The sequence below is a fragment of the Neoarius graeffei genome, chromosome 12 (genome assembly GCF_027579695.1).
Source record: "Neoarius graeffei isolate fNeoGra1 chromosome 12, fNeoGra1.pri, whole genome shotgun sequence".
Taxonomy (NCBI): domain Eukaryota; kingdom Metazoa; phylum Chordata; class Actinopteri; order Siluriformes; family Ariidae; genus Neoarius; species Neoarius graeffei.
In genome coordinates this window covers 8649919-8664365 of record NC_083580.1, presented here as the reverse complement: position 1 = coordinate 8664365, position 14447 = coordinate 8649919, and the positions used below count along the sequence as shown (strand labels likewise).

Below are 14447 nucleotides of genomic sequence, written 5' to 3'. Positions count from 1 at the left end.
AGAGACAGAGTCACAGAGAGAGAGAGACACACACACGGAAAGATACAGAGTCACAGAGTGAGAGAGAGTGAGTCAGATAGAGACAGAGATGCAAAGAGACAGAGAGTCACAGAGAGAGACACACACACATGGAAAGATACAGAGTCACAGAGTGAGAGAGAGAGTCAGATAGAGACAGAGATGCAAAGAGACAGAGAGAGAGTCACAGAGAGAGAGACACACACGGAAAGATACAGAGTCACAGAGTGAGAGAGAGAGTCAGATAGAGACAGAGATGCAAAGAGACAGAGAGTCACAGAGAGAGAGACACACACGGAGAGATACAGAGTCACAGAGTGAGAGTCAGAGATGCAAAGAGACAGAGAGTCACAGAGAGAGAGACACACACGGAGAGATACAGAGTCACAGAGTGAGAGAGAGTCAGATAGAGACAGAGATGCAAAGAAACAGAGAGTCACAGAGAGAGAGACACACACACGGAGAGATACAGAGTCACAGAGTGAGAGAGAGTCAGATAGAGACAGAGAGTCACAGAGAGAGAGACACACACGGAGAGATACAGAGTCACAGAGTGAGAGAGAGTCAGATAGAGACAGAGACTCACAGAGAGAGAGACACACACGGAGAGATACAGAGTCACAGAGTGAGAGAGAGTCAGATAGAGACAGAGAGTCACAGAGAGAGAGACACACACACAGAGATACAGAGTCACAGAGTGAGAGAGAGTCAGATAGAGACAGAGATGCAAAGAGACAGAGAGAGAGTGTCACAGAGAGAGAGAGACACACGGAGAGATACAGAGTCACAGAGTGAGAGAGAGAGTCAGATAGAGACAGAGATGCAAAGAGACAGAGAGTCACAGAGAGTGAGATAGACACTGAGACAGAGACAAACATGGAGAGATACAGAGAGTCACAGAATGAGAGAGAGTGCGCGTGCAAGAGAGACAGAAAGAGAGTCACAAAGAGTGAGAGAGTGACACTGAGACAGAGAGAAACATGGAGAGATACAAAGTCACAGAGAGAGAGATGCAAAGAGACAGACAGAAAGACAGCCAGAGAGTCACAGAGACAGGTGTGTACCTGGAGAGCGGGTGCTGGCTCTGGAGTTGGAGCGTTCTCTGGACTTGTACGGGTATCGTAACGTTGTGTCCAGCAGCTTAAAGCTCTCTTTCAGTGAGTGACACTGATAATACTCCACCAGCTCCTGCACACACAGTTAGCACGCGTTCAATTCGTCCCGCTACACAGCCTGCATAAACTGGATGAGCTGCTTAACTCTTTACCAGCAAGCTCTCAAACTTCTTCGCTTCGGTGATGTGAATCCAGTTGTCCTTCTCGATCACTTTAATGTGTTTCACTTCATCATTAAACCTGACCAAGAGAGCAGAATCACGGTTTAATAGCGAGCGGCAACAGAGGAATGTTAACCTACATCATGTTTACGTTAAAGGGGAAAAAAGCCATCCTGTAAAGCATGCACATCAATATGCATTATCCGTTATTCCACGAAATCGAGTCGTACATGAGCTGAGTCGGCTATAAGCCGTGTACGACGAGATTAAGTGGAATAACTGTTTTATTCTATCCACATTCACTGGATTTTGAGAAACTGAGCATTATTTTTAGCAAATTCGATAAACAGAAACTTTATACGAAACGTCCGACAAAATTATTTCCGCTTAGAATGTAAACAAACCGGCGACATGACGGGAACAACTTGTTAAAAATGGTAATAATAATAATAATAATTCTTGAAAAATAGAATTTAAAAAAGATACGTTCTTACCATCAAATACGTTTATTCCTTTTTCTTTTTGCTTTTTTTTGGGGGGGGGTTTGTTTTCCAAGTAGTGTTTTTATTTCGTCCTCGGTTGGTTCAGCAACACGCTCCGCCATTTTGTTATGTTCTATGATATTCACGGTATATGAGGTGATATCCTAGCAGTAGAGTAGCCAATCAGAGTGTACGATTTCTCATATCCAGTCAGTGCGGATCGAATAAGAATTAATATACGATCTTCAAAAGTGGGCGGCACGGTGGTGTAGTGGTTAGCGCTGTCGCCTCACAGCAAGAAGGTCCGGGTTCGAGCCCCGTGGCCGGCGAGGGCCTTTCTGTGCGGAGTTTGCATGTCCGCGTGGGTTTCCTCCGGGTGCTCCGGTTTCCCCCACAGTCCAAAGACATGCAGGTTAGGTTAACTGGTGACTCTAAATTGACCGTAGGTGTGAATGTGAGTGTGAATGGTTGTCTGTGTCTGTGTCAGCCCTGTGATGACCTGGCGACTTGTCCAGGGTGTACCCCGCCTTTCGCCCGTAGTCAGCTGGGATAGGCTCCAGCTTGCCTGCGACCCTGTAGAAGGATAAAGCGGCTAGAGATGATGAGATGAGATCTTCAAAAGTGTCCAAGATTTCTTTAGTTTAAACTTCTTATTGACATGATGTTCCATTTTCAGTTTGGTGAACAGTTTCCTGTATAACTCACGATTCCGTTCAACTTCCTCCGACCTACCGAAAGTGTTTTATCTTTACCGAAACAGAGCGATTTATTCTATTCAGCTTTCTCACCTCTTCATCTTAAACAGATCAGCTTCCAAAGCTTCAAATTTCATGCAGGGTCGATAGCGTCTCAGTCGTCATCTCGTCGACCGCTAATTAGATAAACCGAGTCTCCGTTGTGACCGAGTCTCAGATATGTGAGAATGTTGAATTTTTTTTTTCTCCGTTTAAACGGTATTGTCGCCACGGTGGTGACGTCCTTCTGCGACATCGCCGTGGCACAACGGCTAACTTTTGATGGTGTAGATTTCCTTTAATAACCTTGACTATGAGATTACTGGCCGTTGTTCGACCACGGTCGTGTGTGTGTCACTCACTTTATGCTGATGGCAAAGCGTTCTGCCTCCGCGGTTCGCTCTCTGATCAGGTATGTGCCGCTGCTGTGAGACTTCAGCAGGTTATCAGCTTGCTGCCTCTCCATATTCCCTGCAAACCTGCATCCCACACACACAAAATCCCATTCATCATTGCAGGTCTTAGACAGGGGTCAGCGCATTGAGAAATGCCATGATGAGCATTGCGTACGGCTAAAACGCAATCCATCATCTGCATCGATTCAAGCCATAAGTGCAATGCGGTTGTTTTTCATGAATTTTTGTTAGGTCAAATGTTCCTGGAGTGCTTTGATTATACATTTTGCTCTGCTTTGAGTAAACTTCCAGCACGCAGAAAAATCAATAGTGTTGGAATTGGAAAACAAAAAAAGGAAGAAAAGGGACGTACCACGGATAAACATTGTAATCCGTCTCTCTTGAGGACTGACGACTCGGAAAAGACTGAGATGGCTGGGGAGAGAGAGAAATATTATAGCAATCTATTCACAGTGACGAGCTTAACCTTATACTCCTGTTTTCAGAAAGTAACAGATATTTGGGTAATTTCTCTCTTTTCAATGAATAGACGTTCATTTATGATTATTTTTTTTCCATCTGTGCTCATTAGTCACCCTTCATGTAACAAGGGAAAGATTGTCTGTGGTGCAGAGCCCGGAGTTCTGGCGATGATTCTATACTGCTGTTTCTGCCTGATGGAATCTTCCTGGCCTTCTCATGAACTTGTATCCACTCCCCCTAACAGCTGTCTTCAATAACTCGCATTTGTAAAGACACACATTTCACGAAACTTTGTTCTGAATGATCTGTTAACATAACGCCTTACACTTTTATTTAATCCGAACCTTCTGAGTTTTCACACACACACACCTTGTTTAAAGTAGGACGTTGGTGTAACTCGTCTCACACGTGTCCTGTTTTAAGATTTATATTCATAGGCTTAATGTTAAGACATAAATTTAGGTTCCTGCCTCCCAACGCATAGAAAGCAGCCATCAAACGAACCCAGTTCCGTCTGCTGGATCCAACACTAGGATTGTACACGTCATGTTCGCCTTCTTTCCTGATAAAATGTTCTTCCCCGCATGGAGAAGAGGAGTTGTTAAAGAGTGTATGCGCCCTCAATTTCTAAGGAAGGAATTCTTTAAAAAGGTTTGTGTTTTCTCAGGAACAAGCAAATCTTATTAACTAAAAGAGAAAGTGAGGGGACGATTGTTTACAGCTGCTATAATGTAATAATAACAACAACAACAAGATCAGCTATGAGCTACTGCTCACTTCCGTATCCTCCTGCTCTCGTTTATATCAGAACGCAAGCAATCGAAGGAAAAGGACACTTATTATGAATGTTGACTTTAACAAATAATGAACCCTGAAACAAGTAAGTAAAGAGCAGTGTCTCTCCCCAGGGATTTCAAACAGCATCCTGGTAAACTGTCATTTTGAAATAACATTTTGCTTCCTGAAATAGCGTCAAAATCCACGCTATATGTTTCGTAAATACATTCAGTCGGTAAACAGGAAGTTGATGTGCGACAGACCTGAAAACGGTATACACGGTATAGAACCCAAAGCTGAAGCTCGGTACCAAATATCAAGCAGTTGTGATTTGCAGTTGCTGAGAAAAATGTTACGAAAATTTTGTAAATTTCCTGTAAAAACAGAAGTCGATGTGCGACAGACCTGAAAACGGTATATACGGTATAGAAACCCAAGCTGAAGCTTAGTACCAAATATCAAGCAGTTGTGATTTGCAGTTGCTGAGAAAAGCATTTGGAAAATTTTGTAAATCCATGCTATATGTTACGTAAATACATTCAGTCGGTAAACACAAAATCGATGTGTGACAGACCTGAAAACAGTATAGAATCCCAAGCTGAAGCTTAGTACCAAATATCAAGCAGTTGTGATTTGTAGTTGCTGAGAAAAGTGCTACGGAAATTTTGTAAATTTCCTGTAAAAACAGGAAGTTGATGTGCAACAAACCTGAAAACGGTATACACGGTATAGAACCCAAAGCTGAAGCTTAGTACCAAATATCAAGCAGTTGTGATTTGTAGTTGCTGAGAAAAGTGTTACGGAAATTTTGTAAATTTCCTGTAAAAACAGGAAGTTGATGTGCAACAAACCTGAAAACGGTATACACGGTATAGAACCCCAAGCTGAAGCTTAGTACCAAATATCAAGCAGCTGTGATTTGCAGTTGCTGAGAAAAGTGTTAGGAAAATTTTGTAAATCCACGCTATATGGTATGTTTCGTAAATACATTCAGTCAGTAAACAGGAAGTTGATGTGTGACAGACCTGAAAACGGTATACACGGTATAGAACCCAAAGCTGAAGCTTAGTACCAAATATCAAACAGTTGTGATTTGCAGTTGCTGAGAAAAGTGTTTGGAAAATTTTGTAAATCCACGCTATATGTTACGTTAATACATTCAGTCGGTAAACACGAAATCGATGTGTGACAGACCTGAAAACGGTATACACGGTATAGAACCCCAAGCTGAAGCTCGGGACCAAATATCAAGCAGCTGTGATTTGCAGTTGCTGAGAAAAGTGTTAGGAAAATTTTGTAAATCCACGCTATACGGTATGTTTCGTAAATAGATTCAGTCGGTAAACAGGAAGTCGATGTGCGACAGACATGAAAACAGTATACGCGGTATAGAACCCCAAGCTGACGTTTGGTACCAAGAGGCTATGATTTGTGGTATGATTTGTATGATTAATAATAAAAGTAAATATACCTACATTAAAACAAAAATAGAAAAATGAGTTCATTCATCCAAATGCTTACCGGAAAAGGACTGTTTTTAGCTTACTCCTGAAAACATTAAAATCAGTTGTGCATCTGAGGTTGCATGGCAAAGAGTTCCAGAGTTTCGGTGCAACAGCCATAAAGGCTCCGTCACGAAGAGTAGGCTGAGTTCTAAAGATCGGCGCTGACGGGAGGAACTTATTGTTGGATCTAAGACTATGAACCGAGTTAGATTTGAAAGTTAACAAGCTAGAAAGATACTCTGCGGCCATATTATGAATGCACTTAAAAGTGGTGGTAATCTTAAAATCTATCCTAAACTTAACCGGAAGCCAATGCAAATCATAAAGAAGTGGCGTTATATGGCAAAACCAAGGAGCACGGTATAAAACCCGAGCAGCTGCATTTTGCACGCGTTGAAACTTTGCTATCAAGCTACTAGGTAGTCCATGGAAGAGTCCAGCCTGCTGGTGACAAAAGCGTGTACCAGTCATTCTATAGATTCTCTGCTAAGGTATTTCTTGATCGTTCTGACGAAGTTCAGGTGGTAAAACGCACTTTTGCAGGTTTTAGTGACGTGCATGCCGAGACTGAAGGTACTGTCAAACCAAACTCCTGACAGTGAGTTGGATCTCAAATTCTCCTACTGTCAGGCTGGTCGTGTGGAGTTTCTCCAGCTGCGCCTTGGTGCCGATCATCATAAACTCGGTTTTATCATCGTCGATCGACGTCATCCGGTTTGAACGCAAGATAGAGTTGCGTATCGTCTGCAGAACAGTGAACACTAGGTAGATGGTGGCTGATGATCGTGAATAGCTCACAAGTGGACACGGAAAACAGCAGCGGACCCAGACAGGACCCTTGCGGAATGCCACACTTCAAATCAAAACTGGTCACTCGTTCACTGTCGAATACAATACTTTGAGCACTATCTGCCAAATATGATCTAAACCAATCAAGCGCACCATCTGAAACGCCAAGCTTGTGTTCAAGGCGCTGTAGTCATACACTATGGTTTACAGTATCGAATGCGGCACTGAGGTCTAAGAACGCCAACAGAGTGACGTATTGCTTGTTTCCGTACTATGAAATGGGCGATACGCAGACTGTAGCTGGAGGAATACGTAAGTGACAAGAAGACGCATGTTGAAATTTGTAAAAAATAACCTTTTCATGAACATTCCATAAATAAACAGATAGGTATGCCGGACAGGGTGTTATTTAATTCATAAAATCATGTAATAGTTGAGAATTTTGGTGGTATAAAACAGTCACAGAAAGCAGTAACAGGTACTCTACTTTGCATTAGGTTGTATCACACCATGCCATCATCGATTAGTTTCCTATAACAGCATGTCACGTCATGATTGGAGGCGATGACAGTCAAAAAGTCGCCGCCCACTGATACGTTACAGAAGGGCAATTTTTTGATTGACAGGTTACATTACATTACATTCATGACATTTAGCAGATGCTCTTACCCAGAGCGATGTACAACAAACCCAGGGTAGCCTGGGGAGCAGGTAGGGGTTAGGTGGCCTTGCTCAAGGGCACTTCAGCCATTCCTGCTGGTCGAGGGAATTGAACCAGCAACCTTTTGGTCCCAAAGCTGCTTCTCTAACTATTAGGCCATGGCTTCCCCCTGAGGTTCGGTCAAACTAAATTTTCTGCAATTTATAAGCCCTAATTTGACCATTAAAACTATAGAGAATAAAGCAATAATCCTTGATATGAATGTGTTTACAGTTCCAAAGGTTTAATTCTACAACCATTCCAGTCGATGTAGCTTTATTTCCTTTCAAATGAATTGCCAAAAGACTCACCTTTGGGTCGAGACATGGCTTTACGCTGGAGCTGGGGAAGTAGCCGATCTTCAGGGTCTGAATCAGCTTCCCCTGGGAGACGCACACGTACAGAAATTGCTCAAGTTCTCAAAAAAGCCTTTGTGACATTTTTCTTTTTAGAAATCATGACTCAAGACAAAAGTTTAGCTCACCTCCCACCAGGAGGTGTCTGGATCTCCTTTCAAAAGCTCAATGACATCACCTGTCTGGAAAGAGAGCGGGCACTTGCCCGGGGGTGCTGGGGTGCCATGGTAGTTCCTGATTGCAACCATCTTTGGACCTAAAGTCACGTGGGAAAGACACCATGTCCACCATTTTGGGAGTTTGTGCAAAAGTATCAAACTTACGGAAGAGCGATAGTTCCACTAAGAAATACATATTTTTTAAATTTCTGAGAAAAAAACTCAGAATTTTCAAGATTGAAGTCAGAAATTTCGAGAAAAAAGTCAAAAATTTCGAGAAACAATCTCAAAACTTTTGAGAAAAAAGTCAAAATTTTCGAGAAAAAAGTAAAAATTTGAGAAGTCAAAATTTTTGAGAAAAAAGTTGAAATTTTCAAGAAAAAAAGTCAAAATTTTCGAGAAAAAAAGTCAGAAATCTGTAGAAGGCGGGCTTCCATACGGAAGTGACACTCACTTGCGGCCGGTAGACATGAATCGCTGAGACCAGAGACATGGAATTCAGAGTTGTGACAACCGGAGTACAGGAAGTCGGTTGGTGATGTGATTCACGTAGATTCAAATACTTCTAGGCAGCGGCTTTCTGTTTGCTAGAGACTAACACAGAACCACTACATAACAAGCAAAGATTAAGTAGAAACGAATTACATTTACCTTTACCGCACTTTCTGTGTTCTACGGCCACTTCCTGGAACTAGTGGAACTATGTCAACGGCGATCTATGTGTCTAATTCCAGGAAGTGGCCGTAGAACACAGAAAGTGCGGTAAAGGTAAATGTAATTCGTTTCTACTTAATCTTTGCTTGTTATGTAGTGGTTCTGTGTTAGTCTCTAGCAAACAGAAAGCCGCTGCCTAGAAGTATTTGAATCTACGTGAATCACATCACCAACCGACTTCCTGTACCCCGGTTGTCACAACTCTGAATTCCATGGCTCTGGTCTCAGCCATTCATGTCTACCGGCCGCGATTGAGTGTCACTTCCGTATGGAAGCCCGCCTTCTACAGATTTCTGACTTTTTTTTTCTCGAAAATTTCGACTTTTTTTCTCAAAAATTTCGACTTTTTTTCTCAAAAATGTCGACTTTTTTCTCAAAAATTTTGAGATTGTCTCTCAATTTTTGACTTTTTTCTCGAAATTTCTGACTTTAATCTCGAAAATTGAGTTTTTTTTTCTCAGAAGTTTCCAAATAAAATATACAACCCTGGCCCTATTGCTCTGCCGTACAAACTAAATTTATCGAATACTTATTAAAAAAAAAAAGTAGTCAATAAAACAAGCACAAGAACTTAAATGTCTAAAAAAAAATCAATTAAATAACTACGATCTTGACTAACATGCCATCAAGTTAATCCCAAACTCTAAACTCTGTGCTGTTTATCCTGAAATCAAAGATGAGTTCACTGGATGGCAGCAGTGAGCTACAGCAAAACATCCTGCTGTAATCTCTGACCAGGGCTTCATGTGGACTGGGGACTCGATAAATATTTAATAATAATTTATCTCTGAACAGAGAGAGCCTGAGGACACAGGTTCTTACCTGACTGTGGAAGTCCAAGCTCCTGAAAGACAGAAAAGACAGACGCTGTGCATTATTATTTCATTCAGCGTGTAAGGTTCACTTTAAACATGAAGAATATCCAGCTGATGAGGAACAAAATGAAAAGGAGGTTACACTCACCGAGTCATGAGGATCTACAGAGAGAGAGAGAGAGAGAGAGAGAGAGAGAGAGAGAGAGAGAGAGACAGAGAGAGTTGTCAGTGGCTGATGGTTTTATTTTAGCTGATATTTCGCTCATTAAAGCTGGAGATGAGCATGTGGAACTCACTGATTTTACAGATGGTGATGACCTCCAGGCACTCTTTATGTGCGCCGGTCCCACAGCGGGAACAGTAGTAACCCTGATAGAAGATCCCCCTGCAGCAGCAGTGTGGGAGTGAGAGAGCGAGAGAGAGAGAGTCACGCAGTGAAAAAAATATTAAGAACAGTGCCACTTTTTGGTTATTTCCAGTCCACTAACTTGTTGACTGATCATTTTTTACAGCCCATCACATAACATCAGTGTAATGTAGCCTAAAATTCATCCTGCATATTTTCACTGCTGTCAAACACTGCTGTGTCTCCGAAAAAAAAAAAAAAACCTTGAAGTTCAAAACGTTCTCTGAGGAAGCCGAGAGAGACCCTTCATATAATCCTTTTTTTTTTATTCACCTTGGTATCCCGAGATAACGACATAATTAATTCAGGATCTCGAGAAAACAACACAACTAATTCGAGATCTTGAGAAAACAAAACCGTTATTCCGAGATAACGACATAATTAATTCAGGATCTCGAGAAAACAACACAACGAGATCTCGAGAAAACAAAACAATTATTCCGTGATCTCGAGTAAACAGCTGAGAAATGGTTCATTCAGGTACGGCAAGAGACTTGTGATATGCTGACTTTGGGGCTATTTCTCATTCTGTATAGACGCAACTTTGGTCATTAGAATGTCTGGAATAATCGATCACCTAATAAGGCAAGTCTTCGTTGTCTGACCCACAGGGGGTCGCAGCTCTGCTAGAAATCTCCGCTGTTTTCTCGAGATCACGGAATAATTGTCTTGTTTTCTCGAGATCACGGAATAATTGTCTTGTTTTCTCGAGATCTCGAAATAACGGTTTTGTTTTCTCAAGATCTCGAATTAGTTGTGTTGTTTTCTCAACATCCTGAATTAATTATGTCGTTATCTCGGGATAACAAGGTGAATAAAAAAAAAGGATTATATGAAGGGCCTCTCGCGGCTTCCGTAGTTCTCAACATTTCTTGATGCAATTTAACCTCCTAGGGCTTAGCGGTCACATGCGTGGACAGCACTTTTTAGAAATTCGGAACAAGAATCCACATATGTGGACATACTTTTTCTCTAAAAGTACATCTTATCAAAAGATGATGCTTAGTTTTTATTCTAATCAGGTTCTAATAAGCCCAAATAGCAAAGAGAAATAAAAAATGCATGTAAAAAAACAGCTTGGGCCTTAGGAGGTTAAGTTTGCGCTTTAAAAAAAAAAAAGGACGTGTTTGATTTACCCGTAGAAAGTAGTTTAGATTTGACATTTTTAGAGTTTACATTTTATAACATTAAATGTATTTACACATCATCACGTGGAGTTTTCAACTGGTCCGTGTCACCATAATTACAGATATGTCATGCCACGTGCAGAACCAGACTGGAAAGTCAGGCCGGGGAGGGGGGGGACAAAAAAAACCACACAACTACCACCCCACAACAACAACAAAAAAATTCCTGCCCAATCAGAGAAACTGTGCTCTTGGGTGTGAGCAAAATTACCTCGAAAAACAGCTTGTGGGCATGCGACCAATCCCATAAATTTGATAATATAAAATAATTTTGAAAATAATCTATTTAAATTCTGACAAGAAAGATGAGAGTATATAAGAAACATTTATTTTCCTCTAACTGCACGTCACTTACGTTAAAGTGGCAACAAACAGTCGTTCTCTCACTTTCTCAAAACGGTAGTGTGTTACAGAGAAAATAATCAGTCTTACATTACGTATTATTCCACCCACATTCACTGGATATGAGCAATCGCGGACTCTGATTGGCTACTCTACTACTAGGATATCAGCTCATATACCGTGAGGAGAGGAAAAACAAAATGGCGGAGCATGTTGTTGAACCAACCGAGGATGAAATAAAAACTCGACTCGAAAACATACCCCCCCCCAAAAAAAAGGCAACAAAATATGGAATAAAAGTATTTGATGGTAAGAACATATCATTTTTTTATTTTTCAAGGATCATTATTATTATTATAGCATTTTTCACACTGCAAAAAAAAAAAAAGATATCTTAGCAAGTGAAAATATCTTGAAAGTAGTTGAAACGATCTAGCGTTTCCTATTAGAAGAATACAAGACACCAATTGTGAGATTATTAAACCTAGTTCTAGATTGCAACCAACTTATTCTAAGATATCTTGTCAGGTAAAAATATCTGTCCATGCAGCAAGATAATTTCACAAGTATTACGTCATTTTCTCCTCAAATTCAGTTTTCGATTTTTTGCAGTGCACAAATTGCTCCCGTCATTTCGCCGGTTTGTTTACACTCTAAGCGGAAATGATTTTGTTGGACGTTTTGTATAAAGTTTTGATTGATCGAATTTGCAAAATAATAAAAATGCTCCGTTTCTCAAAATCCAGTGAATGTGGATAGAATAAAACAGTTATACCACTCAATCTCGTCGTACACGGCTTATAGGCAACTCGGTGCTACGCGCCTCGTCGGCTATCAGCTCATGTACGACGAGATTTCGTGGAATAACTGTTAAATAGCTGTTACTTTAGAAAAGAATGTTTTAGAATGAATGCATTAATATTTTGTGATTTGACTTGCAGCCTGAATGGTCAGAGGTGCTGTTCGAGAAAATTCATCACTTTCGGACCAATCAGAAGCGAGCATTCAACAGAGCTGCGGTATAAGGTCTTATTCTTAAAAAAAAAAAATTAAAAATAAATAAATAAATAAAAAGCTGATCTTGTTGCTCTTAGCAGTATCATGATGTTTCAGCAACATTTTTGTTCGCAGATACAAGTTTGCACCGATCTCAAAACTGATTGCCTTGTGACCTTGTATTGTAAATAGTCTTGATGGAATTTTATTGGTCGATTGATTATAAAGGGACTGGATCACTGACGACAGTGTTTGCCACACCACTGTTTGAATTACCCAGTACGCACATTATTAGTGGATGCAGTGGGTGAAATTTAGGTCAGCGCAGAACTGTGGGTTTCGATGGGTCAGTGGTCTATCAGCTACAGAACAGAGCTTAGTAGCATGAGCCACAGCCTGCTGAAAGGTACGGCTCGGTTAACGTGTGCGCACGTATGTTTGTGGCTATTTGGTTTCCTTTAGCTAAATGCTCACTTGCCGCGTGTTCACCTTTCAGTCACAGAAATGATTCCAAAGAGATATAAATAAAGCCTTTGACCTGTTTTCGTTGGCTGAGAAACCTAGACCAGCATATTGTGACAATGAGTGTTAAAAAAAGAAGAAGAACAATCTACAGTGTGGCTCCCTGCCCTTCTGTTCTATAGAAATGCAACCAAAATTCCTCCACCACGTCGTCAAGTTTGGAATCGAGACGAGTCAAAATCAGGTACACCGAGTCATTTGGTAGACCTGCCCCCTTTCTCTCAATACCAACGACCAGGCTTGTAGTACCAGAGTCCAACTTGTGCCCTAATTTTGAGGACTTGAGCACTGATCACTCGGACTCGAACTTGTGCATTAACTGCATTTGGACTTGTAAATTGGAGACGAGGACTCAGATTTTTTTCTTTATTTTTTGTAACATGCTATAATTATTTGGCATAATCTACATTAATTTTTGTACTAATTTCGTGCAAGAGTGTCACACCTGCATGCCTTGACATGTGCATCAGATAGACTCTTGGACGCGCTCCGGACAGTGTGCGCACCAAGCGGACTCTCACGCGCACGCTGTAAACAACTCGCACATGCACAGGATTGTCGCAATCAGTGCGCCGATATAAAAACTGTGAAAACACACTTACTTTGCGAAGTATTGACTTGCGTCGCTGACACATTGCCGAGCCTGTCCGGTTTCCTGATCCCTGACTTCCTGTTTACTGTCTTTGATTCTGCCGAGTCTATGACAGCCTGTTTGTGCCTCGCTCGACCTACTGCCTGTTTTATGATTTTGCCTGCCGTTCTAGATTGTTTACCGTCTTCACTTGGATTAATAAAGTGCACCTTCGGCACTTGCATCCGTCTCCCGACCATCTCTGACAGAATACTTCACACTCCCTGACAAAGAGAAACACGTTCACCTGTTCCTATGTCATATTCAGGAACAAACTAATGATACTGGCGCTAAAACAGCCACCGTCAAATGGTGCGGCTGGAGTCTTGTTCTCGGATTCGACTCGGATCAATAGTGGACTCGACTCGAAATTTTCTTTAATGACTTGGACTTGAACACTGGGGACTCGAGACTAGACTTGGACTCGAGGTTTAGTCACTCGACTACAACACTGACAACGACCACATCATCAATATCATCAATGATGAATCACTTCATTCCCAAGTAAAGCCTATCTTCTTACGATGTAGTAGAACAAGCTTTTAAAAATAATTTCTGGGGGAAAAATGCCAATATCAGCATAAGGAAAACTAACTGGTCAATTTAGACACCATAGATGGAAAGACAGTTTAAATGAGAAAAGTGACATGAAAAATAGGCAATTTTGTCACTGAAACACATGGGGATGGGCAGTGAGACACGTTATACTGCAATCAGCCAGCAGGGGCGCTAGACATGCGGCTGCTTCACTTTTAAAGGAGAACTGAAGTCGTTTTTAAAATTGCTTTATTTCTTAATTAACGTGTTATTCAATTACGTTTTTGGTTTTAGTAACTTTATATCGTGACTCGTATGGGCAACTAACTGCAATTAAATATGATACTTATCGGCCTATTCAGTTTTTATCCACATTGAATTTAGTTTGTTTGGTCCACGACAGGCATCACTTATCCGCGCGATCTTCAGGAGACTTGTGCGAGACTTGAAAACGTGAAGTGTCAGTGCCGCCATTTTGAAAACCGTTTTCCAAACGAAATATTGCACAAAAATGAGTTTAAATGATGATTACTGCCTACGCGCGTCTTTTGACAACGTTGGCAGACGCTGGTCGCTTTGATTTCCGCTGTACGTTTTACTTCCGTCCTACAATGTCTCGCACAG

General features: G+C 41.2%; 1 protein-coding gene across 3 annotated transcripts in view; it reads right to left on the bottom strand.

Moving 5' to 3' along the window:
* The window catches only part of vav2 (vav 2 guanine nucleotide exchange factor), a 463113-nt gene that overhangs the window by 11050 nt on the left and 437616 nt on the right, over positions 1–14447 (bottom strand). For all 3 annotated transcript variants that reach the window (XM_060935481.1, XM_060935479.1, XM_060935480.1), the window contains 9 exons: positions 9499–9587; positions 9351–9364; positions 9210–9231; positions 7644–7771; positions 7471–7542; positions 3279–3340; positions 2873–2989; positions 1286–1373; positions 1083–1206 (listed from right to left, as the gene is read on the bottom strand). In XM_060935481.1, coding sequence (XP_060791464.1) covers positions 1083–1206; positions 1286–1373; positions 2873–2989; positions 3279–3340; positions 7471–7542; positions 7644–7771; positions 9210–9231; positions 9351–9364; positions 9499–9587 — 716 coding nt within the window. The remainder of the gene's footprint in view (positions 1–1082; positions 1207–1285; positions 1374–2872; positions 2990–3278; positions 3341–7470; positions 7543–7643; positions 7772–9209; positions 9232–9350; positions 9365–9498; positions 9588–14447) is intronic.